This window comes from Epinephelus fuscoguttatus, linkage group LG17 (assembly GCF_011397635.1).
Source record: "Epinephelus fuscoguttatus linkage group LG17, E.fuscoguttatus.final_Chr_v1".
In the NCBI taxonomy this organism is placed as follows: Eukaryota; Metazoa; Chordata; class Actinopteri; order Perciformes; family Serranidae; genus Epinephelus; species Epinephelus fuscoguttatus.
The window spans coordinates 24332162-24354793 of NC_064768.1; the positions used below are offsets into that span (position 1 = coordinate 24332162).

At 40.7% G+C, this 22632-nt stretch overlaps 4 protein-coding genes across 7 annotated transcripts in view; 2 read left to right on the forward strand and 2 right to left on the reverse strand.

The window, feature by feature from the left end:
* The window catches only part of ripor2 (RHO family interacting cell polarization regulator 2), a 105052-nt gene extending 96334 nt beyond the window's left edge, over positions 1–8718 (forward strand). For all 4 annotated transcript variants that reach the window (XM_049601702.1, XM_049601703.1, XM_049601701.1 and 1 more), the window contains exons 13-22: positions 624–1376; positions 2358–2542; positions 2835–2997; positions 3122–3254; positions 3331–3492; positions 3728–3901; positions 4667–4866; positions 4991–5074; positions 5779–5869; positions 6393–8718. In XM_049601702.1, coding sequence (XP_049457659.1) covers positions 624–1376; positions 2358–2542; positions 2835–2997; positions 3122–3254; positions 3331–3492; positions 3728–3901; positions 4667–4866; positions 4991–5074; positions 5779–5869; positions 6393–6493 — 2046 coding nt within the window. In that variant the 3' untranslated portion in view covers positions 6494–8718. The remainder of the gene's footprint in view (positions 1–623; positions 1377–2357; positions 2543–2834; positions 2998–3121; positions 3255–3330; positions 3493–3727; positions 3902–4666; positions 4867–4990; positions 5075–5778; positions 5870–6392) is intronic.
* Positions 8719–10134: 1416 nt separating this feature from the next.
* Positions 10135–14329, reverse strand: gmnn (geminin DNA replication inhibitor). The gene is made up of 7 exons (XM_049603234.1): positions 14201–14329; positions 13735–13806; positions 12458–12553; positions 12196–12346; positions 12013–12095; positions 11390–11500; positions 10135–11086 (listed from the first exon to the last, which is right to left on the reverse strand). Exons 2-7 carry the CDS (start codon positions 13789–13791, stop codon positions 10850–10852), a joined length of 735 nt encoding a protein of 244 aa, XP_049459191.1. The 5' UTR covers positions 13792–13806; positions 14201–14329; the 3' UTR covers positions 10135–10849.
* Positions 14330–15945: 1616 nt separating this feature from the next.
* Positions 15946–20883, forward strand: lg17h6orf62 (linkage group 17 C6orf62 homolog). The gene is made up of 5 exons (XM_049601488.1): positions 15946–17559; positions 17760–17936; positions 18023–18148; positions 19297–19431; positions 19541–20883. Exons 1-5 carry the CDS (start codon positions 17431–17433, stop codon positions 19664–19666), a joined length of 693 nt encoding a protein of 230 aa, XP_049457445.1. The 5' UTR covers positions 15946–17430; the 3' UTR covers positions 19667–20883.
* On the reverse strand, positions 20881–22551 carry acot13 (acyl-CoA thioesterase 13). The gene is made up of 3 exons (XM_049601489.1): positions 22388–22551; positions 22064–22248; positions 20881–21244 (listed from the first exon to the last, which is right to left on the reverse strand). Exons 1-3 carry the CDS (start codon positions 22469–22471, stop codon positions 21085–21087), a joined length of 429 nt encoding a protein of 142 aa, XP_049457446.1. The 5' UTR covers positions 22472–22551; the 3' UTR covers positions 20881–21084.
* Between the last annotated feature and the right edge of the window lie 81 nt (positions 22552–22632).

A 22632-nucleotide genomic window follows, 5' to 3' on the forward strand; every position in this document is an offset into this window, starting at 1 on the left:
GTGTATCCATCCCTACTGCATCTCACCCACCTGCCCCCACTCAAATACCCAACACCTCGTCCTATTTGCCTGCGTGAATTGTGTAAAGAAGTGGCGGCCATATCCCGTGGAGCGCCAGCGCCTCTCCTTCCTGCACATGCTCCGAGACACCCTGCTTGAGAAGCTAAGGCGCAGTCGCTCGTTTGGTGACCTGGCCTCACTTCGGCCAAGGCCCAAATCCAGTCTGGAGGTCTATGTGAGTGTGTTGTGGCCCCTCGACCCTCCTAACCTGACTTTTGTGTGCCCCCTTCCTCACGTACATGAAGGGGATGTACTCCTCTGCTGGTGTGGACACACTTGGGCTTGTCCAGTCCCTTTCTGTGGGTTACAGAATGCCATGTGTAACTGTTTGCATGCTTATTTGCATGTGCTCTTAAGGTTTTTCTATTCAGATCTACCTTCCTGTGATTCTGTCTTGGTTGAACAGATGGTATCATAAGAATTTATAAAGAAAAGTGGAGTTTGAGTGGATGTTCTCAGTGTGTTTGCCATCTCTTTTTCCACTTGAGAGCTTGTACTTTTTCACCTTAGATGCTCTGATTTCTTTTCCTGCCACACATATTTACTCCTGTGTCTCCTTTCAGTCCACTTTACCTGATGATGTCTTCGAGAATGGTGGCTGTGGTGTGGCCGAGTGCAAGCGTCTCTCCTTCACCTTCTCAGACACCTCTGGTTCCACGCCAAGTCCCGCCCCAAGCTCCCACTCCCCCGGCCAGTCCAACCCTGAGATCACAGTCACCCCTCCAGAAACTGACCCATCACCTACACAAATCGTCCCAACAAGGGAGGACTCCATCCCTGAGGAGCATTTTGTGGAGGAAGAGGAGGAGGAGGAGGAGGAGTATGAAGAGGATGGGGAGACGGGTAGTAGAGGAAGCAGGGGAACCAGTGCCAGCCTGGCCAGTGATGAAGCCGAGGTGGCAGAGGACTCTGAATGGGAGCGCACAGAGTCACAGCGAAATTCTGGCTCCAACTGTGGTTCAGCTGCCCCGTCCCTCTGCTCTGACGGCCACCTGTCTACAGTGGCTCCAGAGGATGTTTTCCTAGACCACAATGATGAACTGAAACCTGTGGAACTGGACACGGAGGAGGCGGGCAGCCTGACCAGGCAGCTTGTGAAGAGGCTTACTTCTTCTGAAATTGTGCCGCCAAGTGGGAGCTCGACAGAGGGAGGAGGAAGTCTGAGCTGGGCAGGAGAGGGGAGCAGGGCTTTCCTGGAGAGCAGCATGGAGGAGGCCATCCACAGCCTGCTGATGAGACTGGAGTCTCTGACTCACCGCTGCCGAGAGCTGCAGGACCTGGAGCAGGAAGTGATGCGTCTGGAGGACCTGCTAAAGGTGACTGGACTCTTCTCTGTCTCCCTTTCTCGTTTAAATGAGTACAACACCTTATATGGGAAAGAACCTAAAAAGAAAGAAGTGCTTTTTCAAGTTACTTTCAAACAAATGTTTTATTACATTTATTCATTTTACATGGTTCTCTGTCCAAAATAGTAACTAATTACATTAGGTAATATTTAAAGCCTTCTCATTACATAGTACTTACTCAGAGTACTTTCAGTTCCTCATCGATCAAACAAGAAAAAGTTGAGAAAAAGTGAGTTCTATTATCAGCACATATTGAAGTTTAAAATTTGGTTGTATAATTTTAAGAAAACCAAATGCAACATTCTGTTACTGGCATCAACAGACCTTTCACTGTACACATGGCTTTTTACATATAGGTTATCCTCTGTGTACATCTCGAGTCAGATCTTTTGATAGTCAGTATATTTAGGGAATATTTAAATCTGTTTTTCTCAATGAAGTCTGGCTTTGAAGAGGGCGATATAACAGCTTCAGTTCCGCGTAAGTAACCGCTGTCTGACAGCAAGGTACAGCAGTGAAAATATTCTAAATATATCATACACTTAAACTGATATTGATTTTTTTTTTTTAGGTGGCTAAAATATGTTTTGCTGCTGACCCCTCCATAGCAGTACATTGCTTACTTTCCCGTGTCGCACTCCAGCCTCCTTCTCCAAATTGGGGGCATACAAACAGTTGTCTACTGTTTGTAATACTCAAAAAATCCCAACTATCGCTTTTAATTACTCATTACCTGTATTTTTAATCTCTGGGTTTACCAACATAAATGCCAACATATGGAGAATCACATAAAAATACTGACTGTGAGTTTGGCCTGATTCAAAACATCAAGCAACAGAATCAGAAATAATTTGAGCAACATGAAATGAACTGTTGCAGGTTAACTTCTCCATTATTATTTATAAGAGTAAAGGATAATTAACCAATATTTTCATCTCTTCTTCCCCCCAGTGTCGTCTCCCAGGTCACCGGAGCCGGTCATCCAGCCTAAGTCTAACAGTGGAGAGTGCTCTGGAGAGTTTTGACTTTCTCAACACCTCTGACTTCGACGACGAGGACACCGGAGACGATAATGCCGTCCTCTCCACCCCCCCACAGAGGTCTCCACTTTTTGATACAGATGGAGAAAGGATCGGGTGAGTGGGAGACGGCTGTGTGGAGGCACCTTGTGTTGGCTGACACTGACACCAAGTGCAGTTTATTTTATCATGGCATTTAACTAAAGAATAAGAAGACGTCTTCTTACTACTTGGTTTTAAGCCACTTAATGCTCAGCTATTCATTCATGAAAGCACTGGACAGACAATCTGAATTATGTTGCATCATAGCAGCATCAATTGAAAACCATTTTATCATTAAGGACATTGGATTACTGTTTTGTGTGATGCTGCTGCCACCTGATGGTCACTCTGGGTATGTTACTCTCAGTGGCCAGCATCCAGAAGCCAGAGGACACCTGAGTGAAGCCCTGACAGAGGACACCGGGGTGGGCAACAGCGTGGCTGGAAGCCCTCTGCCGCTCACCACTGGAAACGAGAACCTGGACGTGGCTATCGTCATTCACCTGCAGTACTGTAATCACCTCATAAAGGTAGAGCTCCTGATGACATCTAACATCATGCTTTGGAGTATAAATAGATTAATACTTTAATAGTTAAGGTTGTCATTATTTCAGTTTATTGCAACATGCATTTTGTTTCTTCCTGTAATGACAGTTGTTGACCGGCGGGGTGAGTGTGTGGCAGCGTCGCAGTCTTCTCCTCAAACTGTCCGGACAGACTCAGCTGATAGAGGAGCTGGCAGAGCTCAGTGTGGACAGACTGGAAACAATTACCTCTGCCGATGATGGTAAGTACCAACAAGTGAAAAGAGGTTTGCTTTAGGGACTGTTGTAGCGTCTGACCTTCTCTTGTCCTTCGCTCAGTTCTCCCGGGCCTCGCAGAGCGCCCACAGCTGATGACTCTGTGGTCAGAGTGCAGTGGGTCTGCAGGACTTTTCCACACCACACTGGACAGAGTGTTCAAACATATGAACCAGCGCTACACAGCAGTGCTGCAGGAGAGACACCCACGCAGCGCTGACACAGGTTAGATCATCCCTGTTTTATTGCTGCAAACAAGCCAACTTCTTGTTTCTGTGTTTTCTGTTTCTGAGTCACTAATTTGGTTTTAAATCTGTCCCTGGGGGAAGATTAGATCATTTAAGCTGCTAAGAATATAATGTTGATGAAAACATTTCAATATTAAAGAGATCTTTACAATGTGAAACTAGAGAAAATTGTTTCAAACCAGCTGGAACTGACTTAAGTCTCTTCTCTCCAGTGATTGGTGTCGTCGTGGGCGAGATGGTGGACAGGAGCGATCTGGTGGCGGCACACAATCCTACTGCTGCTGAGCTCTCACAGGATGTCTTGACGGTGTTTCAGTTCCACAGCTACATCTTACAACATGAAGTGCAGGACATGGAGACACACCTGCTGCAACTGGCCAGAGAGGGTGAGCAAAGGGGGTGACATTCACAACATGGATCTACACCTGTCTGCCACTGAGTCATGTAAATCCCTCCATGACAAGCATTCATTTTGTACTGATTTTTACCTAAAAAAAATCAGTTAGATAAGATAGATAGATAGAGGTGGCTGACCCAGTGGTTAGTAGCTAACACTGCCCTCTCCGTAACCAGTGCTAAAAACAGCAACAGGACTGACAGAACTAACATTATTAGATTTTTTTTTTAGAAACTTAAAGGTCCAGTGTGTAGGGCATTTTTTGGCAGAAATTGTATTTAATATTTATTACTATGTTTTCCTAAGTGTATAATCACCTGAAAATTACCTTAGAATGAGCCGTTTATATCTACATATGGAGCACGTCCTCGTCTACGGAGTGGATAAATCATGGGGTTCTCTACGTTTTGATGATTGAGTGATTTTTTTAGGGAGCCAACATCAGATTGAGGGTTGCACACTATAACTTTTTTAATAACCTTTTTTGTGACATGCTATATTATGACCTTTATTTATGACTTTTTTTATTACCTTTTTTATGACATACTATACTATGACTTTCAAGTCAAATACGACTTAAACGGCACTTTAAAAACCATGTTAAACACTGATACGTTCCTGGTTTTTTAAAATCCACACTGAAAAAATTTAAGTTCATGTCAGGAGCACAGAAATGACGCCTATCATTTACGCTCTACATGAAATTTAATGTTTAAACCTCTGACATGTGTCTGTGTGTTTGTGTCGTATGCAGAGGTGTTTGCAGAGGCTCTGTGCAGTGGGGACTATTCTCGGTGTCTAGCAGAACTACAGGAGGTGTCTGTGTCAACCCTGTGGCCCCGAAACAGCACCCTGAGGGCCCTGGCCTCTCTGCTCACTGCAGAGGACCCTCAGGTCAACAAGGCAGCAGCCGACTACCTCTCCTCTGCATCACACAGCCACTTCAGGACCAGAGTGAGTACTGATAACACGAGGGAGTGTGTTTGAGAGATGTGTGTGGGGGAAAAAAACATTTCAAATGTTCTGACAGACGCCACAAGCCATGTTTTAATTTAATCGTTTTTGTGTGTGTTTACAGGCAGTGGAGTGCTACACCCACGCGCTGTCAGAGGCTGGAGTTCAGAGCCAGAGGGCGGCCTGTTCAGCGCTCAGCTGTCTGCAGGTCAGTGGCCTCTTACATCATCTACAGCTGTGGTACTATGAAGAGTTGGAGCTGGTTCAGTTTTAGTTTGTGTTCATGGTAGCTACGTTTCTTTCTGAGAGATACTTTTTCAAAGATCGACTCAGTTTTTTCACCAAGTCTATCATGTATATTGGCCACTGTAATCATTCCGCCTCTATTCACTGGCCATGAAGAGATCACTTCCTAGCATGACTCCAGTGTAACAGATGGCGGTCAAAACACACAGTCCCCCTTTCCTGCAGATTGTGTCTCCTAAAAGTATGGTGTTGTCCCTGTGTGTTTGCTTGCTGAGCCATAGTGGAGGGATACTTCCTGGTAGCTGCATGTAGGTTTTGTAGCAACAGCAGCAATAAATCTGCACACACATGCCAGGGTGAAGATAACAACTTAATTTGGCTAATGAGACTGCTTCACATTAGGTCCAGCTGAAATTGGAAATGCATTTTTGCACACAAGACTATGTATAATGATTACAGCAAACCATTAATCTTTAATGTGGCACACGCTCTATTCAGATAGTGGCCGGGGTATGGTACAAAAATAATCTGTTTCTAGTTAAGGGGTTACGTTGGCTAAAGAGTTACGTGATGTTAACAGGATTAAAAGCGTCGCTCTTCCATCCGTCTTCGTTGTACTTTGACAAGTGCCCTCTTCACAGAGCTTTTCTGTCTTTCTGTCTGTAGGCAGTCGAAAGCATCAAAGCCGTGGTAGCACTGTGTGATTCAGCTGATGAAGAACTTCGCCATGTCGCCATAGAAACCCTGCTCACATTTGGTGAGTATCACAAATCAAATGTTGCTCAGCTACATGTTTTGCTCCAACTCTATAAATCACGTCAGAGATGTATATAAATGTAGTCTGCACAGTATAAACCCAAGACAGATTTATTTTCTTCCTCTGGTTTAATAGAACAAATTACAATGTTTGTTTATGATATCTTCTTGGAAGAAAACCCCCACGTCATGTAGATGAAATGAAACAGCGCTGTGCAAACGCTGCCTCAGTTGGTTTGTTTTTAGCCACCTAAAAAGGCTCAGCATTAGTTTAAGTGCACATATTTATAATATTTTCACCACTTCACCTTGCTGACAGCCTTTTCTGTTGGAGAACTGAAGCGAGTATCTCAAAGCTACCAGACTTAGTGTGTCCTTTATTGTGGCCTGCACTTGAACTATTTCGACTGCAGTGATACCATCGCAATCTGAGAAGTAACAAGTCACAGCCTGAACACTGCTGTGGGAGTACAGGTGTTTATGGGTAACCTTTGTGTGTGTGTGTGTGTGTGTGTGTGTGGCAGGTGAAGAAGGACGGCTGGCGTACGAGCAGCTGGACACGGTGCCGGGGGAAATAATTCGCCTGGGCACACGACGAGGAAACGCTGTCACCACTGCCTTCTGAGCCACTGTGCCACCAAAAACATCACAAACAACATTTAAGCCCGACCTCTGAGGACAGCACTGCCCCCTCCCTCAGCTTGACCCCACACTGCACACCTCACAGGGCTGTTAATGACTGATCACTTTGTTGATCTGTTTCTTTTTGGGCATAGACTTAAGGATCTTGACACCGCCACATTAGATCACTGTTCTTACTGATACTGCCTAACACCAAACAAACTGTCTTAACCACAAACAACACACAACCTATAACCCTCCTGCACGCACACACACACACACTCCTCGTTCCTCCATCACCTCCACTTTCAGACACTCCCCCTTTCCTCGCCCTGCTTTCTGAGCCAGGCAGATCGGTCACGTTGAGTTTAACTGGAGAAGCATTTTACAGGACACACAGCCGCTGGAAGCTGCTCCAAAGACTGCGGAAACTAGAGTTGGAGCATCTCCACCTTTCACAGAAGCTCCGTCAACAAGCCACTGCACACTTGTATCACTTACTCACTGGTTACTCACCTTGATTGTTACAGAGTCAGTTGTGTCACACAGTATATTAACTATGATCTTTGTATAATCACTGTCCATCGTTAGAAATGTTTTCTGGGGCTTACGGAAGATTTGCACTGTTGTAAGGCATGTAAATAAGGCATATTTTACACAGCTGGTGTAACATATGTGTTTGTATTCAAAGTATATTTTTAAGTTCTGTTTTCTAGTACGTTCCATTTTGAGTTTCAGGGATTCTTGTACGATTGAAAGACGCGCGTCTTGTGGCAGGCAGGACAGTTAAGTTGAGAATGCCTTTCTGAGAGGAAGTGATGTCGTGGTATGAAAGCCCTACTTTAACAGCAGTTTACTGTCTTGAACAGATTTTGACCTCGGCTATCTATCAGTGGAGGAAAAGTAAAAAGCGTAGAGGTGAAACAGGTCAGCTTTGTCATACTTGCAGTTGAACAAGTGCAATTTCTCTGTACATACATGACTCTTTTGCACCGAGCTGGCATCAGAAGACATTTGATAAAAGTCAGCTTTGACCATTTGAGCCTTGACGTGGTCGAGCAGGCATGTTTCCACAAATACACTTCTTTTGTCAGTGTGTTTTTCCTACCAGGTACGGAGCAAGTCCAGGGCAATAAATTTGGTTTAGGATCGTGACCGTGCACTTTCTCAATAACTGTACAGAGACAAGGATACTGGGCAGAGTAAAGGCCTAAGCTAACTGCACATTCATACAGTATGTGAGCTAATGGCAGGATCAGAAATTAAGCTTTTCTTCTGAGAAGCTGCAGAAGGAAGTGTTTTGTTTTGGGTCCATCCGAACTGTAACAGAGGGAAAACTGACCCGAGATAAGCGCCTAATTCCAATTTTTCTCATTGTAACTGTACTACTGAGTCTTGTGCTCGTGCACGATGACAAAACTCACATTTGTTCACACATCTTATTTATTATTTACTTGTAATTCTAATATTCTTTGGAGTTATACTGTAATAGTGCAGTTGACATCGTTATGTAAATGAAATGTATATTTATGTTATATTTTGGATCAGGTCTAGTATTTGAAATTTATTGTTTGAAAAGGCTTCCATGTTGTTACCATGCAAATGATCTCATGCTTAACTTTAACTGGAGTTTATTTTGAAGGAATTATATTAGATGAATTATTATTTGGGAGAAGTTTAAGTTTTGCTAATAATCTAATAATATTATACTTTTCCCTAAAAAGGTCCCGAACATGTTGGGACGTTATATATTAGAAATGTTACTTTATTACTTAGATTTACTGTAACCAAAGGAAGAATTTTAAAATTTAAGAGCTCATAATTCATAAAGAAGAATGTATTTTCAATACGACGTTTGCATTTTGGCCAGAATACTCAGACTTGTCTTTAAAAGCACAACTTAAAAATAAAACAAACCCGTAATATATGAATCTTATTTGGTTCTAACGGCACAGTCCAAAAGCCATATTGATTACAAGTGGTAATATTTTTATGAAATGTATTTTTTCTTTTGTATTATAATCTGTAAATGTGTGAAGTTGTTACTAAAAGCTGAAAATGGTTTTAAGTTTTGTTTTTGTTTTTTTCCATACAGCCTTTTGCAAAACATGGTCCATATTTTAAGTAACTTTTGTTTCTTCCATGATGTGAATAGCATTACAGTATCTAATTCATCCACCCATTCAGTGTTTTTTTTTTGTTTTGTTTTTTTGAGAGAGAGAGAGAGAGCTACTTTCTTTTTACAAACTTGCAGTTCACCAGTGTTAAGTCAGTTTGATTCATTGGCTGTTCAGTTGTGACTCACCACAAAGTACAAGTTGTCAAACTGTGCACATCTTTAATTATTTAGAGACTGGTTTTGAGAATAACTTTGTACACTTGGCTGAAATTGATCTTTATCCATCTCTGTGGTCAAAAGCTTCTGTACTGATCCATTTAGTTGCATATTACACTTCTCCATTGTGGTTAGCAGTATTTCCTCTGCTCATCAAAAGTTGCAATAAAGTTTATTTTTGCATAATTTAAACTACAAATTTGTGGATTTTCCTTTAAAACTGAGTCTAAAGTGCCTGTCAGGATGGATGTTTGTCATTTTTGTTAAAACTTGTGTTTTGGCTTTAAACTTAAATACTCAGGGGACAAACATGTTACATACTGTAAGTGGATTACATGTATAGTTGTGCTTTTTTGGATTTTACAGATATCCACGGACAACTTTATGGGTAAGTTTTTATTCAGTCCTTCATTTTCCAGATCATAGTTTTAAAATTACATCTGCCATAAAAAAAAATATTCAGCAATTTTAATGGGCATTAAGGTATAGAGGCTATGGGTGGGAGAATTTATCATTGAATATGTAACGTTATGCTATAATTCAAACTAGATGGGAATTGCTAGTTTTGGTCAATGATATGAATTAAACTCCTCACAGTCCACTAAAAGGCCATTCAGATATCTCATCCCTTCCAGCAAACTCTTCTAAGATGTCTAGATCTAGGACTACTGTCACCTGACTCCACCCAAATGTACAGACTTATTTGATGGGATTTCTGTAAACCAGTCAGTGTTCAACATCATTTCAAGCGATCTGCATTACAGCCACGCCTCCTTTTTTAAAAAAGCATGGCAGACTGTGGCATGGAAGATGTGCAAGGCGCATTCTAGTCTATAAATCATATTGTCAAAGTACATAAATTGTATTTAAACCTTTTAAGTGAGCATGAGATGTTAAATTACTTATGATGCATATAAGAGCTTTACTAAGGATTTTTTCAAAAATTTAATATCAGTCCATAAAAATGGGTGGTGAAACCGAGTGTCACTGGGAAATTAATTGGGTAAATACTGTTCAGTCCACCAGGGGTCAGCATGCCTGGGCACAGTCATCGCAAAGCTTGATTTAAGGGTTTTTGACATTCCCAAACATTTTACCCCTTTTCTAAACTTTAAATATTTTCTAATTTAATAATGTCCTGGAATTCATGACTGTGGGATCCCTAGAAATTATGCACCAACTGCTCTGCAAGTGCCTGATGGGCACAGCCAGTCAACATTTAATAAAATTTCCACAACCCCTTACTTCAAATTTAAAAAAAAAAAAAAAAAAAAAAAAAAACCCACACACACACCACAAGGTTCTTTAAAAAAAAAGGTGTTTATTTTACATAGGCTTTATGTACACAACTGTGCCATAACATTGCACATTTTACAGTGTAAACACTTCTAGGCCATGCTCTAGGGCCCCATCTCAATAGGCCTTGTTCACAGCACCCATTTAGACTTGCCATAGGAAGAAAAGCACAGGAGTTAGTCACATGGCTGTCACTGACCATCAAGATGGAGGACCCCATGGGAGTTCAGCTAAGATTTGCATGCTTTCTTTGGTATTAGCAACCAACAGATGCAACAAATATTATCCTCAATGCTGTGACTTATCAGCAAAGGCTCAGTCTACTCAAGTGTCCCAGTGAGCCAGGACAGTGAGCCAACATGCTGAAACTGAAGCAACAAAATGGAATACAGCCATCACTAATTTTCTAAACTTCACCTGTGCTTTTTGATTGTGACTTGTCAAAATATCTGCTGTGAAAGAGGTCTATACTGGCTAGTACTGAACGCCACTTTACTTGAACTGAAGTTCAGCAAAGCTAAAATCAAAAATAAAGGCAGCCCAATCTGTTTGAAGCTTAAATATAAAATTGCAGGCATTTCAAAACTGTTGCAGTTTGAAGTACATAAACAATTACTTTGAAAAGCCAATTCAGTCAAACAGATGGCCACTTGCTGCTGCCAAAGTACACTTCAGCTAGAGTCTGCTGTAAGCAGGTCAGAGTCCCATGACTTACAAGAGTTGTGCAAGTCAATCCTGCTCTCCTGAGGGTCCAGCTTGTTCATGGTCTGAGGTCTCTTCTTCCTCTGGATCACTCAGGCTGCAATCAGAGTCTTCTTTCTCACTCTGACCTGCCACTTCACTGTCATCACACTCCTCCTCCACATCCACATTATGCTCATCATGCTCATCTTCCTCATCGTCGTCCACATCAAGAGCAATCTCCCGTAGTTGTTCCAGATTGTCTGGGCTCTTCCCAGTCAGCCTCTAAAAAGAGATGATACAGTACATTAATCTACATACAAGCAGGTTCCTCAGTGTTGTCTAGTTTTAGTTTACTCAATTATCCTGGTTCTTGTGACAGTTTTATCTCAATGTATGGCAATATAATCACTGGAGTAGAGTTAAGGACTTTAGCTTAAGAAAACATTCAGCATGCAAATGCATGTAGCATGACTTGAACTTAAACCAGGTCATCTACCAGTGTAAGAAAAGCTTATGATTAAAATAAAATTATTGTGGGCACAAAAAGTCACACCAGGACACTGAAGTAAATACCAGTGTGCCTACCTCAATCATATCAGCCATATACTGTACATGCTGTGCCAGCTCCTGCAGCTCTTCATTTTCGCACTTGAGCTGTGTTATCTGTTCATCTTTGGCCTCGATGTCTTTGTGCAACTGGTAAAAAAGGAAAGACACTAAGCATGATGGACACCAAGCTTGAAAAGGCAAACACACAAGCAGAGCCACAGCAAAATGCAGAAACGCAAACGAGTATGGTGTGGGGAGGGGAGCTACCCGAAGTTAGGGTTAAAAGCAACATCGTGATAACCAATAACCATGTGACAGAGCAGAGCGGGTCCTGACCTCCCTGGTTACTTAAGTAAAAAGATAACTGGCCTAACCCTCAGATTTCTTAAAAAATAAAAAAAAATAAATAAATAAATAAAAAAAAAACAAAAAAAACAAAACCCTAAACTGAGTACAGGTTTATCTTCACAGTACTGGCACCTCAGTACAATTGCTTTCAAAGTTAAATAAACTGATTTTAAAGAGTACATTTATGTGCAAAGTTAATCCAAAATCCAGTGCCAGCTGGACTGGAGCCAATAAAGGTTGAGTAAGTCAGTGGGAGCGTGGGAACAACAAGTGACAGGTAAACATTAGCCGTCTCTTAGTGATTAACTCACCTTCTCGTTCTCCTGTAGAACATTGTACAGGGCCTTCCGACGCTCCTCAGCTATCTCTTTCCAGTAGGTGGAAGGAGGCGTTTCTACAACAGTGATAGAAATTTCAGTTCAAGATAAGACAATAATTTTGGGGGTAGGTTCCATGACTCTGTAGTGTGCAGTGCATGGATTAGGAATCCTTACCTACAACCATTAGTTCATACGCTTCATTGGACATGCCATCTGTCAAACACTGAGTTTCTTCTGTTTGTGTGGATTTTACTTCTACCTTCACCCTCTTTGGACCTCTCTGTTCTGCACTCCACTGTTTCCGTTTGGGGACAACCTTTCCCACCTAAAGAGAACCAAAGCTTGTTTAGAAACCTTTTAAAATGTTGAACACACACAAGGTGGCTACTGCTACAGATCACTGGTTCTGAACTATACTGTACTAGCCACAGCGTACCTGAGCTGACCTTCCCAAATCTTTGATGGCTGAGGGCTGGAGGACCTGCAGGGTTTGCCTGGGGGGTCCCATTGCCTTTTGAGATGTGAAAAAACTCTGCAAGACAAAAACAAGTTTAGCTTACAGCTGAGTAGATCACAAATCAAATGAGAATGGTTAACAAAAAAGAAAGATTATAACCCTTCCCGATGAGTCTTGAGAAACTCAACATTGAGTCACATGGGAAACTAACATGACCTGTGTTCTCATTTTCAAAGCCTCTATTCAGCAGGGCTTAGCATCACTTTGCACGGTTTACTTTAGTTACACTGTCACCATGGGAGAGGGCATAAGTGAGGAGGCCAACAACACTGCTGCCATGTGTAACAGGCCCACAGGTGTAGGAATAGGGGCAGGGCCCAAAGTCTTAACAGCCGTGGGAAAGTTTCTCCTCAAGGTTCATTACAGAGGAGCCAACATGCTCACTTTGTTAATGTTTAGCCACAGATTCCCACCACTGCTGGTGTATTTCATGCCAATAAAAAGGTGATCTTCTGTTGATTTTGGGCTGTGAGGAGGAAGTTTCTGAAACTACTTGAGGTTAGAGTCCCACAGGCTGAGGAACCATATTGTTCACAGTCTAAAGCAAAGTATGGCCTCCAAACAACTTCATTGTACCTGGGTCAAACACTCAATGTAACAGGAAGTACCTATTCATTTCTTGCACTGCACCCACTTTTCATATTGTTTGATAGGATCTGTGGTATGGTTCTTGTTTGTCAAAAGGTTTGTATGTGTTCAGTATTTTTGTATTTGTGAAACCATTTCTGTCCTGGGATGCCAGATTTTTTTTTTTTTTTATAATAATAAAGTGAAATCTTAGGTACAGCCATATATAAATCAACAGTTTGTTTGCTTTCTTAGCTCCTGAAACCTAAGTATTTCTCTTGTGTTTGCTTTCAAAATCTCCAGTCTATGCACATGTTAATATATTTTAATTTCTGCCATCTATAGAGCCTTGTCTTTGGAAAAAAATGGGTTTTATGAGTAACATCAAGTCATGGCCACAATTTACAAACCTTTAGGGGGTAGATCCTTCTGGTCTGTGGCCCAGTTACACAAATACTGATATCTACCAGCTGTTAATCATGTGTTAAATGAGCATGTGTGATGAGATTATCCACACCAACAATGGGAAGATATCATGAACCCACAGCCCTGAACTTTACAACAACGGTACATTTCAGGCACATTAACTTGAAGGAACACATTTAAAAACAGGACTAATGCACACTCACCTTTATATTCTCATTAGACTTCTGGTGGCTGTGTTTTAGTTTTCCACTGAAACTCATTTTCTTTCAAGAGACCTGTTGGGGAAATAAAAAGACGTCACTAAGTTACAGACGGTTAACGTTACACGCGTTTGACGGAAAACTACCCAAATCAGCTAGCTTGTTGAAAAACGTATAAAAAGGTACCGTTGAGTTAGCACCTTAGTAAGTTTATATTTAAAATGCGACGTTAATTGCTAGACGTGTTAATGTTACCTGTAATGCTAATTAATTAGCTTGTAAAAAGATGTTTATCGTTAAACGTGACGCCACCTCTTGTTTCGGAAACGAACGTTAAGTTAGGAAGCCACCACTAACGTTACTGAAGCTAACACAGGAGTAGCTAATGTTAGCTAAACTTAAACAGCAGTAGATGTAAAGAGAGATAAATAACACAATATTAAAATATTAAAAGATTAAATCTCCTTACCGTTGGTGTGAAGGACTACAGCGTAAGAGTGCCTTTTCTTTTCTCTGCTGGATCCCGCGCCAGGGGCTTAAATACGCCTACTCGGTCACGTGACAAATACGGCGCTATTCGCGAGGACGTTGCTGTTTCTTCTTTCTTTTCTTTTTTTTTCAAAATACTTTATTTATAACAAAGAGGTATACAACACTCGTCATACAAAGGAAGAAACATCATGCCAAAAGGTATTAAAAGCCCATTAATATTAAGTTAAGAAAATATATGTCCCTTAAAAATACTGAAAGCCTTTGTAGTTTTTTTTGCTCTTACCATCTTCTAACAAGGTGTCAGCCATAGACTGTGTCAGCCTACTGCTTGGGTTCATCAATAAACCGGTTAAAGCAGGGTTTGAAGTCAGATCATTTAGATTTGTGGACATGGGATTTACTAGTAATGTTCAGAAGCTAATTAATATAGGCAATATTGCTATCCACCCCACAGGACACAAAATGTCAAAGCTCATTGAAGATATTAAACTGTATATTAATGCCCATTTTACTATGTATAAATTCTTTCATATCTGTTCAAAGCAAACTTGAATGAAAGCCAGATATGAAATATAGTTTGCCTATCTGAATTACAAAAAGCACATGTAGGCTATAATCTATATTTATCTTAAATCTCTCCAACACTTCTTTAGCTGGGTAAATTGTTTCTAATATTTTGACGGATACTTCTGTCACTTTATTATTGATATACAACAAGCATTTTCCCACTGTAAATCACCTATAGAAGAGAGAAGACATTGGTTGCAGGAGGTGTAACACAGTCCAAAGGCAATCTTGAAATCCTGTTAAATCTTAATCTTGTAGACTAATTGTTGTTGTTGTTGTTGTTGTTGTTGCTATTGTGGCGTCTTGTGTTATAGTTTTATTGTTGCTGCTACTTTTATTGTTGCAGTGATTTGTTGTTGTGTTGTCTTGATGTTGTTAATGCTGAGGTCGTTGTGTCATGTATATGTTCTCTTTTGTAAATGTGTTTTTTATACATTAGTGTCTTTTAGCAGGGAAATTATTCTCTGTTTCCTGCCCAGGGACTACAGATGAAAATTAGCTAATAGCCAGCTCTGGTGCAGCAAAGTAGTTGCACTGTCCCTGTTAAATACATAAATAAATAAATAAATAAATAAATAAATAAATAAATAAATGAGTTAAAATATAAAAAAAATAAAAAAAAATAGAAGAATATGTATCATCATATATATATATATATATATGTATAATATTAAAATAATAAATAAATAGCTAAATATATAACTACATCATAATAATAATAATGAATACACAATAATAATAATGAATACCTTTTTTTTTTTTTTTTTTTTTAAAAAGACATAAAGTTCAATTAAAAGCCAGGCTAACAAGGTAGGTCTTGAGTTTGCTTTTAAAAACATCAAATATGCTTAGAGCTTATAATGTTCATTTCCATAGGATCACAATTCTTAAAAACTGAAGAAAAGAGAGAGTGACAACATCAAAAATAATAATAGCATATTATTATTTCTGAGGAAATTCTGAATATGACAGCAACATACCATTTTTGTTTAGCAACTGACCCACCAAAAAATACATTGTCAAACCATGATCGATAAAAATGTGATTTTTATTTTTATTTTTTATTCTTAATTTTAAACAGCCTTATTATTACGGATAATGTGCCGTTGTTGTTTTTTTCCTCGTGCGGTCACGTGTCAATCTACGTCACATCTTTGTAGTTGCCTGCGCAGCCATTTTGGGGAGGCTGTGGATCGCCGAGCTTGCGTGTGCCATTACCAGCTGCCCCCAAAAACACACAAAGAAACCAAACGGACAAACGTTGGACGACACGCCGTGAAATATGGGCCCGCCGGGAGACAGAACACGCCACATGTCGACTGAAAGAACGGAGGATTTCAGCTGGATTGTCGATTTATCTTGACATGGCATGCAGCAGGGCGAGTCGGGGGTTGTGACGACTGAAGAAAAGAAGAGAAAGAAAACAAGCGCAGCAAACACCTCGAAACTTCAGACGCGGAAAGGGGCTGATTTTGTCTAGCTAACGTTCGCCATTCAGCGTTTGTCGTTGGTTGGCTGTCGATTCCCTAGCTGGTTTTTGTCCGCGACGTTCTTGACAAGACACGACTGAGGCAAATTATACCTAGCTAAAATGCTGAGCACAAGCAAAACCAGTTAGTCTGTCAACCCTGCAGGTCTCTTGACTCTCACAGCACTGGCAGTCGCACTGAACCTGGCGAGAAAATGTAAACGCGTGGAAAGATGACTGTACGCTAGTTAGCCAACCACACATAGGCCTCAATTAAGCCAATCAGTCAGAAGATAAGATGTAGCTATATCGTTGGTTCACTACTAGTTAGTGTTGGAAGTGAAAGCCTAGATTAGCTTGCTAGCTCACCTTAGCTAGTGTGCTAAAAATACGCCCACATCATGACTATCAGCAGTGGCAGCACCGCAGGCCGTGGGCCAAATGAGTGGCAGTAAAAGTCAAGGAAATGTCAAGGTACTTTCGCAGTAGTCTTCGATGTTACCCGGTGCCAACATCGCCTGGCATCTGTATTTACCTGCCATGTTCGTCTGTATCCCCAATCCGCCTGTAACACGCACATAACGCAGTCTCTACAGAGAAACACACACAAAAGGATAGCCATGGATGAGGGACTTTGAAATGACCCCAATAATAGAATATTTGTCTGCTTGCTAGTCTCTGTAGTCCTCAATTTCACTAGCAAAAATATATTGCCGGTATGGGTTTTTACAGTAGCAGCTATTTCTGTTGAGTTAAGTAACATTTTCAGAGGAAAAGTTAGTCAAATTTGAGTTGCTCTTTCATTTAAATCTGTTGTAATCCCTTGTCGATGGCAGGTTGAAAAAAAGATCATTTGGCTTATAAGTCATGTCTTAAAACATGGATTTCTGAACAAGTAATTCGGAGATGTAGTCTTAGCTTGTCGACCATTCCCCTCCTCAACACTGCCCTTTTACAAAAATTAAAAATGACTTAGTTTTGTTTCTGATTTGTTGACCTCCTCAGTCGGTAGTTAGTGGGTATTTTACAGATCTAGCCTAGAGTTGTTCGATGCGTTAATTCTGCAAAGGGTATCAAGCTCCATCCGTTATCCAGCGTACAAATACAAAAGTAGAGAGTGTAGCCAAAATATTCTGCACAAGAGAAGAAGACACTACCATCAAACTCTAACCATGGGGGACCCAACTTCACGAAGAAACCAAACAAGAAATCGACTTAGAGCGCAACTTCGGAAGAAAAGGGAGTCTTTGGCTGATCAGTTTGACTTCAAGATTTATATAGCCTTCGTTTTCAAAGAAAAGGTTTGTCAGTGAAATGGAAGAATACAGTTATCTATGACGCAATCTTAAATCACACTCATCTCTCACACTTTAAAATAATTTTCTTAAGTGCGTATTCATTACAGGTTTAACAGTCTGATCCAGATTTGTTCTTTTTCATACTTTCAAAGCAAAATGATGACTTAAAATATGTGTTTTGTATCTGTGATTTGTCATTACAGAAGAAGAAGTCTGCACTTTTTGAGGTAGCTGAAGTGGTGCCAGTGATGACCAACAACTATGAAGAAAACATCTTACGAGGTGTGCGAGATTCCAGCTACTCTCTCGAGAGTTCGATAGAACTCCTGCAAAAAGATGTTGTGCAACTACACGCCCCCCGATACCAGTCAATGCGAAGGGTAAGTGAGTGAACCATCTCGGGGGAAGGGATAGCTTGAGGAGAAGAAAATCCAGTTGTGTTTCACACTGTTCTCTCTTCTCCCAGGATGTGATAGGCTGCACACAGGAGATGGACTTCATGCTTTGGCCACGCAACGATATTGAGAAGATTGTCTGTCTGCTGTTCTCCAGATGGAAGGGGGCCGATGATGAACCCTTTAGGCCTGTTCAGGTCAGAGCTTGGCCAATGCCAGTCCAATTAAACTAATTCAAATGTTCTATTTCAACCAAACAAATAAAACTCATACTCAGTTTACAACAACTTATACGTTTTTTCAAGATTGGTGCCGATTTTGAAGTAGTATTGATTTGTTTGTCTCCCCCTGCAAAATTCAGCAAGAGTAAAACCAGAAGTTTTAGGTCTACATGTATAAAATAGTCTAGGAAGAAAAAGAAGAGCTGCTCTCTGGCAAGGCATTCATCGTTATGTCTAAAAAAAATACACTTATCATCATATTTAGCCATGACTGTCAGTTTTTGTTTAATGAAAATAATCTTTTTGTGCATACTGCAATAATTCAATTTTCAGAATGTAGACGTTTCCCATTGTCCAGTATAAAAAAATATTAATTTAGCAATTAATTGTGATTGGGTTATCATCCTGCCCTTGTCTGGATGTAACAAAATGTGCTTCATGGCAAAGGTTGTGTTAAACTATCTACTATCGACAGTCATAATCTATTATTATCTGTCATTTAACCTTTAGCTGATAAATGTTATCAGTAGCAACCTGCTTGTTTCATTCTCCACCACATCAAGCCCTCTGTTTTCAATTTTTGGGGCTTGGCTGTGGAGGAGTGGCTGAATGTGACTTCTATAATCTTTTAATATTTAAAATAAGTAAAATCTTGTGTCATTGTAAAGCTGCATGCAGAATATTGATTTTCTTGGCCCATCCTCACCCTGTTCTAGCTCTGTTAATCATGAGACTGCTGCAGGACTGTGAGCTCCAAACTAGAGACCGTTTGTGAGAACATTTTGATTCTCAGCTGCAGTGATAATTTGCAATGGTATGTAGCTATATAGCCTACCAATGCAATGGCTAAAGCAAAGGGATAACCTCTTTGGCTAAAGCCAGCTAGACAATAAGGTCATATACGCGAAATCCAAGACAAGACAATAGCTAATTAATATGCACATGCAACCAACTGGAAAGGGGTGTGAATTACTTAAGTTACTTTATATTACCCTCAGTGTTCTTATCTGTCAAAATGACAGGCAGCCTTCAGGTTTTTTTTATCATTGTCAAACAGGGATGAAAAATATTCAGTTAACGGGACTTCTGCATCTTGGCTCACAAGTTTTTCCTCTGACTTACAGGCCAAGTTCGAATTTCATCATGGAGACTACGAGAAGCAGTGCTTGCATGCTCTGAGTCGTAAAGACAAGGCTGGAATGGTCATGAACAACCCAACTCAGTCTGTATTTCTCTTCATGGATAGACAGCACTTACAGGTGAGTCAGTCCACTAATTATAATGTCCATTGATCTGATCAAATCAAACATCAGACAGTGTCCCAGCACACACCTCACCACTTATGTTCTCTGTCCACCTCTCTTGCAGACTCCTAAAACCAAGGCCACAGTGTTCAAGTTGTGCAGCCTCTGCCTATACTTGCCCCAGGACCAGCTGACCTGCTGGGGTGTGGGAGACATCGAGGATCACCTCCGCCCATACATGCCTGATTAGGGCTTCCTGCATCACCCAGCCACATAGGGAAAAGCCCTTCCCCTCCCTCCTGCCTAAGCCTTCAGAAGCAAAATGATGTACTCATCTCCACCCGTTTCCTTTTAAAAGATTTGAACTTGTGCTTGGATCTCTCCTTTTTTTTTTTTTGTTACCTACTCGTTCTCCCCTACCTGACCTGAAGCTGATTCAGTTCCCATCCTTGTTATTTTCACGCTCCCAATGTTCCTCCTCTTCTCTCTGCCATTTTTGGATTGGTTCCCCCCCATTTTTTCTTTTACTCCCTCTTCATTCCCTTCTACTCACTCATCCATTTTTTGTTCATTTGAACCTGCACGAACATTGATTTTGAGTGGTTGGTTGTTCTCTTGGAGCCGCACTGTCAACAGCACCGGTCATTGAAGGAACTCTTTATGTTGCATCAAAACAGGAACAAACAATACACAGGTCTTCACGGTGGTTCTCAGACGGACGTGTTTTATATCCTTGTTGTCATATGAAATGATTGTTAAAGCTTGTTATGTAATGTCAATGGGGGTTCTAGAACAACTTTACACAATCTTTTGACCAAGGACAGGTGTGAATAGGTGTTAATACACCTTTTTAAGTAAAGAAAACAAGATGAACAATATTTGTCAAATCATATGGTGTAGGTATTGCTTCTTAAAAACCGCCTTAGTTTTTTTGCTGGACTTTTAAAAAATGTTTTGGTGTCATTTGCTTTTCTCTGAAACATGCTAGGCAGGCCTTTGCTAAAATCTTGAGTGACTTGAAAGGCATTGTACACAAAGTTGAGACATGTTGGTTGGATGTTGAAGGCCATTGTCACCGTTCAAGCCGTTCATGCACCGTTCATTTGAGCTACTGAAATCTGATGTTTTATGTTTTGTTTTACTTGGGATGTGGGTTGGTGAGAAATGGTGACCTACTTAACGTTTAACATACCTAACAAAAGTTGCTGAAAGCTTACTGATTTTTGTTTAATTTGACCTACTAAAATTAAGGTAATTTGCTGCCATGCTCATCAAATTAAAATTGGGTTTTGCAGGCTTGCTTGTCAAAGAATATGAAGTACATAGTACATATAATTTTGCTCCTTGTTGATTCAGTGTGTTCAGTTGAAAGGGTATAAGGCGTGTAACTTCTGGGTTTTTTTCTGTTGATTCTCAAATCAATACTGCTGAGCATATCCCAATACAATGCAAATTCTGAAAGCATAACTTGTCTATTTGTTTTATTGCATGTGCATGAAACAATACAATTTATACAGTAGTGAGGTCGGGACTGATTTGTCCCTATAGGTGTTAGTGTCTAACTGATGACGACAAATACCTAACAGACTGGTAACAACACCAGTCATTTCCTTGTTCTGACATCAGTATACTTATGTTATATACAGAGAGGCACATGTGGGCGACAGTTCAGCTGCTGCCAAGGTGTTTCGTGTGTCTCCCCTGTGCAATGAGCTTCCCTGTGGCCTTATTGGTGAGGTCCACTGTGGCAAACGCCAGCGTCCGTCCTGCCTTCAGCACCTGAGCCGTGATGAGTATGTCCTCTCCTATCTTGGCAGCATTCATGTATCTGTAAGACATTGACATTTGTTGCCGGTCATTTGCAGTTTATGAAGTTAATCTTCAATCTGGTTAACACTGAAGGTCAAGGCCTGAAATCAGACACAGAGATCATGTCTTCTGTATTCTTATGAAGCATTTAGGAGTTTTAGAAACATTTGGTTCATATTCTGCCACAAAAAAACGTACACATTATGGTATTTTCTGTGCTAACTGAAGTATTTTAAGGCTCAGTGTGTATACATTTTATCACTTGAGGCCAAAAAAAAAGGTTAACTGAAGGATTAAACTACTTTAGAGATCTTTTTGGTGATGTAAGTATTTCTACAATTCTGGCTACAGCCATACTTTATCAAATGTTATTACACGTTAAGAAGCTGCACCCATTTTGAAAAATGAAAAATGCATGCATGTTATTCCTATTATCTAAAACTGTCCAAAAATATTAGTAAACATGAACAAATCCGAAAGCTAGAGGGCTAAAACTTAATATTTCTGATGTCACAGGGTACAGAGTCTGATGGTGCTCCATACACAGTGAACAAGTAAAGATGTTAGCGATGACACCGAGATCACCCAGGGGAATGTTCTCAGTATATAGTACGTTTTCTATTTCAGAACTGAGGACACTACAAAAGCAAAAAGCTTAATTGGGTATAAAAAAAGAAAAACATTATGTGGGTCCACAAAATCAGTCTCCCATTCATTGTCTATGGAGCAGCTCCAGACTTCCTACCCTGTGACATCACAAGTGTCCATTTAAATTCTACAGGTGATGCCACGATTTGTGAGCACCAGTGGAGCCCCTCTGAGCTTTTCACAGACTCACGTTATGTTCATATCCACACTGACTCCTGGAGCTCCCCTCTCACTGTACATGATAGCCAAGGTGGAGATGTCATCGATCAGGGTGGCTGTCATCCCGCCGTGAAGCGTTCCTCCCCGGTTGGTGTGCTCCTCGTCCACCCGCATCTCACACACCACCTTACCCGGGCTGGCAGACAAAACTTCCACCTGAGGGAAACACATGCAGCAGCTGTGACGGTGCAGGAATTCGAGGTAGCGCGTTGTGCTCAAAAGTGACGTACAAAGTGTACTCACAAAGAAAAACGAATAAAACGATTGCGTAATGTTGCAGAGGGTGTATCTTTACCTTACTTGTGACTCTGTCGAAACCTCGAGTTTTCGCCATTGCTCTCATTATTTGTTTCACCGCATTTAAAGACATTGAAGCCATATTTAACGCTAATGAATGTGGCCAATGTCAAACTTCTGTTTACCTCGTACCGAAAATTGTTGCGTTCGATAAATCGTCCGGGTGAAACTTGAAGCTAATCTGCTAGCTAAACATCGTCACGGTTAGATGTGTTGCAAAGTCTGTTAAGAATTTAAACAGCG